Source organism: Mastomys coucha, unplaced genomic scaffold (assembly GCF_008632895.1).
Source record: "Mastomys coucha isolate ucsf_1 unplaced genomic scaffold, UCSF_Mcou_1 pScaffold22, whole genome shotgun sequence".
Taxonomy (NCBI): domain Eukaryota; kingdom Metazoa; phylum Chordata; class Mammalia; order Rodentia; family Muridae; genus Mastomys; species Mastomys coucha.
The window spans coordinates 103,343,828-103,350,216 of NW_022196905.1; the positions used below are offsets into that span (position 1 = coordinate 103,343,828).

Consider the following 6,389-nt stretch of genomic DNA (forward strand, 5'->3'; position numbering starts at 1 on the left):
CCTTCGGATGCGATGGGCCCAATCAGCCAAAGTAGTCTGGAAACAGCCTTGGGGTAGTCTGGGAAACCATCTTAGGCTTAAAGAGAGCCGGTTCTCACTAGTGCAGTCCAACTGTAGCTTAACAAATTCACCCAGGAAGTTATCTACAAGCCTCAGGCTCCAGGACTCACAGATGGGGCTTGGCGGGCCACCCCTGGGGCAGAGTGTCGAGTCCACTGTGACCTCAGGGGCCTGAAGGGATGGCCCAATATCGAAGGCCGGGGATGACGAGCTGGCACCAGTCCCAGCAGGGACTGCCGTCTCAGCTGACAAAAAGGCCTCAGAAGAGGCTGGGGGGCCAGGCCTGGCTGCCCCAGAAGTGAAGGGCGATCAGGAAGAGGAAGTAACGGTTGGGGTTTTCGAGGCTGGTCTGGGCCCAGAAGTGACCGCAGGGGCTTCTTTGGGCCCATGAGGGGCTGTTTGGGTATGTGGGATTGCTCTGGGCTAAGACGTGGGCACTTGTGTTGTGACCGCCTAGGGCTCAGCAGGGCAGGCTTGGGAGGACTAGTTTGTTCTGGGCCTTCAACTAACTGCTGAGGCTGCTTGGGGCCCACTGATGACTGTTGTGTGCAGCTAGGCTGGCCCAGGAGGGATCTATGGGGCTGGCTCTGCTGACGTGAGGCCAAGAGTGCCCGCTGGGGGCAGCAGCACTGGCCTGAAAGGCAGCTGGTGGGACGACGGCGTGGTTGCAAGGTGAGAGTCCGAGGGCACTGGTGACACTGGACTAGCAGAGACTGTGGGGGCTGGCAGTGCTGTCCTGTGGTAGCCCTACAGGGCTGGTCACAGGGACACAGTGTGGTCCATGACCGCAAAGGTTGGCAACGGTGCCATACGGTCAGTAGAGACCGGCAGAGGTGACATGAGGTCAACAGGGACCGAAGTGGGCGGTATCGATGCCATGGAGTCTGGATGGACCGCAGGCGCTGCCTGGAGCCTGGAAGCGCCAAGAGTGGCATGCGGGGCTGAGCCAGGCGTGAGCGCTGGGTCTGGCTGAGCTGATCTGGGACCGGAAGCAGAAGCTGGGGACGATGGTGCTGACCAGGGCCCAGAAGTGGGCGCCGGGGCTGGCAGGGCTGTCTCAAGCCTAGAAGTGATCGATGGGGCCAAGCACGCTGACCCAGGGGTGGCCGCTGGGGCTGGCAGGGCTGCCCCGGGGCTGGGAGGGGCCCCTGGGGCTGGCTGGACTGGCTGGGCTGTTGCTGCTGCTGCTGCTGGGCCGGGCCGTTCTGGTGCCAGGGGCTGGCTGGGAGCGGCCCCCCTTCTGGGGAGCACACCTGCATGGAAGAAAGAGTATGTGTCCACCTGGGCAGGTGCGCCAGCGGACCCCCCATCCTGCCCAGGCCCAAGACATGCTATTCCCTCTCCAGAGCCCAATTCCCAAAGGAGCTCAGAGCAGAGGCTTAACTGCTGAGAAAACCCCTTTCTGTGAAGAGGGCACAGAAGTAAGGGTCCCCAGGAAGAATGCAGCTGCAGCACTGAGCCATGACCCAGGACAGACCCATGCTCAGGCAGCCCAGCCCAGCTTCCACCTGCTCTGACAGACCTCATCTGGGCAGGAACGCTCCTCCAGGGGGCCATCCTTTTCCTTGGTTTCTCCTTTCATTCCTGGACCACCAACCTGAAGCCTTTGGCTGAACATTCCCCACTCTTAGCAGGAGCATGGTCCCCACATCCATTTACAGAGACACTCTAGATGTCTCCAGACACCTAGTCGGCGGAACCTGACGGACGCAGTGGGAAACGGGGCCGGCCTATCAGCTTGGCACTGTCACCCATCCTGGCCAGCACACACCCCTGTACTCCTGGGGAAAAGCAATAGCACTGGCCAGGCAGGCCTTTCCAGCTGGGCAGACAGACAGGTCCCCGAACCTCTGTGACCAGCCTGGCTCCTGTCTACCCCATACCCCAAGCCCAGCAACGATAGAGTGCATTGCCAGGCAGGCCAAATGCCGAAGGGTGGGGTCCACGTTTGTGTTTGGTCCTGGTGCAGATCCCACAACTGCAGAGGTCTTAAATAAGGAAGGGCACAGAATGCTCACCTGTTTGGAGGGCTGCAAAGGGACCTTCCTAGTCCCTTCATCACAAGAGGGCTCCGCATCCTGCCCTGGACTGCCCACCTCCAGGGGCTGCCTGTTCTCACTCAGCTCCGCAGATGGGCAGTTTTCTGACTCTCGAGGCTTCTTCACGAGGCGTTGATCCCATTTCTCCTTCCGCTCATGTGGCTTCAGAGCCATATCCTTCTGCAGAGGAAAAAGGAAATGCCTGTCAACCTGTGGGAACATCCCAGGAAGATAGAGCAAGCTCCAAGGCTATGGTGACTACTGAGCATAAGGAGCTTCTAACTTGGAAAGGCCAAGTTTAAAGGAGAATGGACAGGTAGTGGCTGGATGACATATGAGGCCCTAAGTTCCCTGGGGCCAGTATGCAGCACTGTAGGATCTTCACTTTTGGCATACCTGGGAACTCTCTGAGGTAACATGTTGGCCTGGTGACACCAGAAGTGCCCTTTGGCAATATGCTATATAGAAAATAGGAAATGCCCCTAGGTGACAAATTCCCTACAGGAAGTTACCCTTCCAGACGATCTCAACTCCTTATACTTTGTCCCAGCTGACATACTTTATTCCTAGGTGACTAAAGAATCTTGCCAAGTACCCTCAGGTTTGGTTTTTTTGGGGTTTTTTTCAAGACAGGGTTTCTCTGTGTAGCCCTGGCTGTCCTGGAACTCACTCTGTAGACCAGGCTGGCCTCGAACTCAGAAATCCACCTGCCTCTGCCTCCCAAGTGCTGGGATTAAAGCCGTGCACCACCACCGCCGCCCAGCTACCCTCAGGTTTTTAAGGTCATTATGGTCATCTGGCCTGTCTGTAATCATCTGCACTCTCATATTCTGGGGTCCCCACTTCTGCAGCAATGACCAGTACTGATCCCAATGGAGGCACAGAAGTGAGGTAAAACACTGACATGTAGCCCCCAAGAGCAGTGGCTAGTGAAGGTCTGCAGGAAAATAGGCCTTCCCAGAAATCAGAAAGTCTGTATGTAAGGGAACAGCATGAGGAAGCCAAGGGAGAGCTACCATGCCCCCTCCTCCTCCCAGAGATACAATATTTGAGTCTCCTGGCTTGCCTCCTTGCCTTGGACAGGTCAGGGCTGAGTATAAGGACCTTCTGCGGTATACACAAGTATCTGCATTGTCTCCTCACTGCACTGTCTAATCACCTTCCCACAAAGGCCCTGGGCTGTCAGACTGTCCTGTTGCTAAGGGCTAAGATGTACAAAAGCAAAGATTTACAGACTTTGATGTTATAGCTGACATAGTGCTTTCAGTGTGTATTAGACCCAAAGTCTAAACTGAGGTCAACTTAATGGGTAGAAAGCAATAACAGTCTGACTAGGACACTAGTCAGGAGGCCAGCCCTGACTTCCCAAAACCCAGGAAGGCAGAAGGGAAGAAGAAATAGAAGGGATGCTGACAGGGTTGTAGAACCAGGCCCCTGCCTCAGGTTTAAAATGACTATCCTCCCTCTGCATCTATTGGGCACTTTGCTTTTTAAAAAGACAAAAGACTCCACTAGCCCCTCTAATTAAGCTGGTAAACTCTATGGTCTCATCTCACACATGGGATTGTTTTACTGGCCATCTAGCCACCTTAGCCTAGGGAAGGGCTGGTGAGTACAGCAGCCAGCCCCTGCCCTAAGAGAAGAGATAATCTCACTTTCCTTCATGAATGTGTATGTACACTAGCCTTCGGGAACAAAGATAACTCAAGGGGTACTAGCAGGGCTGTCACCAAACCTCAATTCTGAAACTCATTAGGAGAGCACAGAAAGTGTAAGAGGCTGGGCCTGCCAATGTACATGTTTAATTCCAACACTAGGAGGCAGAGGCAGGTGGATTTTTATGAGTTTGAGGCCAGCACAGAGTGAGTTCCAGGAAATCCCATCTCAGAAAAACAAAAAAACAAAAAGAGCAACATCTGGCCTATCTTGGGAATAGTGGGTCATTCTGCCTGTCTAATCACAATACTGCCCAGTAGAATCTGTCTCTAAAAGCCCTGAGTTTGGAGCACCAGTGGGGGAAGGGATCCTCACTAGCCTAAGCTATACTCAGATCATCAAAGGAAAATAACACACCAAACAGGGCTGCCTTTAGTAGTTCTACAATCTACCTCCCCCTACTGGGTAAACAGTGAAGCTCAGAGGGGTTGTGCAGCCACAAGCCAGAGCCTTAGGCATTCTGTGAGATACTCACTGGATGATCTATATAAAACCAGTACTGAGTACCTTAAAAGTCAATGTAGACACTAAAGGCTCAAAAAAGCCAACCAAAAAGACAGCCAGGTCTCTAGTGCCCTATAGCCTTGTGCCAGGAAACCCTCCTCCAGTACTCTGGGGAATGCAGCTCCTCCCTAAGCTTCTGGCAGAAGCCAAAAACTGGGAGAACAACGGGGCCATCCTGCCAGGACCTGTAGCCATAAGCTGGAGCTCACAGCAGATTTGACTATCAATGTTAGCCACCAACACTCAATCGCACATACAAGGCCCCACTTGTGGCAACAGCCTCACAATTATATGCCAGCCTTCAAACTTGTGTTTCCCTCCTCAGAAAGAATACAAAAGCCGAGTGCCTATTAAAGGAAACTGCCCACTCAATTTTCTAGTTTTCCTTTCTGGTTTTGAGACAGGGTTTCTATGAGTAACTCTGGTTGTCCTGGAACTCACTATGTAGACCAAGATGGTCTCAAACTCAGAGATCTGCCTGCTTCTATCTCAAGTGCTAGGAATAAAAGCATGCACACTACTGCCCAGCCCCCTCCCCTACTCAATTTTCCAATGGTGACTTAAAGTGACTGTTCGCACCAAGTGTTACTATGCAACACCAACAAAATTTCTAATTGCACTACAGTAAACCAACCACAATGAAACTTGATTCTCTTTGAGGACCAAGCAGCTTACCTCCATTGTGGGCCCCCTGAGGCTCACCCAGGAAGGTACATGCTCATTCCTACTCCTGTGACCAACAAGCCCAGCAAAGCACAGAGGCCTAGCCCAGGAACAGTCTGTTTGAAACCTGGCTCCCAGCTTCCCAACTCATGTGACAATACTGACCATGGAAAGCTGATTCTGGAGCCCAAGAACCTTACACAGGCAACCACTGCTTCAGCATTCAAGGACCCCTTCTGACCAAACCAACTTCTTAAAAATCCCAGCACTCAGACAGGCAGAGGCAGGCAGATCTCTGAGGCCAACCTGGTCTACAGAGTTAAGTTCCAAGACAGCTAGGACTATATGGAGAAACACTATTTTGGATAAAAGGAAGGAAAAAAAAGAGAAACACCCCCCCCCCACACACACACACACAGGAGTTGGAGAGATAACTCCGTGGTTAAAAGCACTGGCTGTTCTCCCAGAGAACTGGGGTTCAATTCCCAGCACCCACAGCGCAGATCACAGCTGACTGTAACTCCAGCCAGGGGATCCTAGACCTTCATAAAGACAAAATATCAATGAACATGAAATAAAAATAAGTTTAAAGAAAAATCCTAGAAGCCCTCACACTTCACCTCATGCTGAACCTACCTGCTTACTTGTTCTCTAGGCTGCAGGCACAACTCCCATGAACCACTAGATCCCTGCAGTCCTAACTCCTGGAGGCAATGCCAACTACCTCGGCATCTAATTGCCTCTCCAGCTGCAAAAAGAGCTCTCCAGGAGAACTCAGATCTTCTTCCCTTTAGCTCACACCTCTCTCTCCCTAATGGCTACTGAATTTCATTCTAAGAACCACTGTCACATGTTTCTGAGAGGAATATCCACCTCTACGGGCCCTCATGACCTCTTACCTGCTCCAGAAGGCTCTAGATCATTGCACCCCATTTCTGAAACCTCCCAAGTTCATGGATATCACCTCCACACCCACTACCCCGTTGCCAGCAGGCATTAGTGTATAGGCCAAGTAAGGAGTGAGGGCTGCCACAAGATACGGGAAGGCAGAGAGGCCATGCTACTCCAGAGCCACTGCTATAGTGTCAGGGTCCGAGAAAGGTTGAGGAGGCCAGAGCAGCAAGGGGTCTATGGATCCCAGCCCACCCCACAACTGCTGAGCAAAGTAACTTGAGCATTCCACCCACCAAGGTTCTGGCAAAGAACCATCCCTTCAGATCTCAGTCCAGCAGCTGCACTATGCACAACACTGTCTGGGCAGGGGGGTCACCTGGAGATAAAACAGACCTTGCTCTATTTAAACAAGATGCATAAGGTATGAAGCACTGACATTACCAGTACTATTCAGGGAGGAGCTGTAACCAGACATGGAAGCATGCAGGCCACTTGAAGTTAACAAAAAAAAAA

The 6,389-nt window shown here is 52.4% G+C and overlaps 1 protein-coding gene across 8 annotated transcripts in view; it reads right to left on the reverse strand.

Annotated features, from left to right (window-relative positions):
• Positions 1-6,389, reverse strand: part of Fbrsl1 (fibrosin like 1) — a 93,121-nt gene that overhangs the window by 74,954 nt on the left and 11,778 nt on the right. For 7 of the 8 annotated variants that reach the window (XM_031337323.1, XM_031337324.1, XM_031337327.1 and 4 more), the window contains exon 2: positions 2,079-2,279. In XM_031337323.1, the coding sequence (XP_031193183.1) occupies positions 2,079-2,279 (201 nt within the window). Of the gene's footprint in view, positions 1-6; positions 1,314-2,078; positions 2,280-6,389 lie in introns of those variants that run through there. The other variant, XM_031337333.1, reaches the window with a different exon arrangement.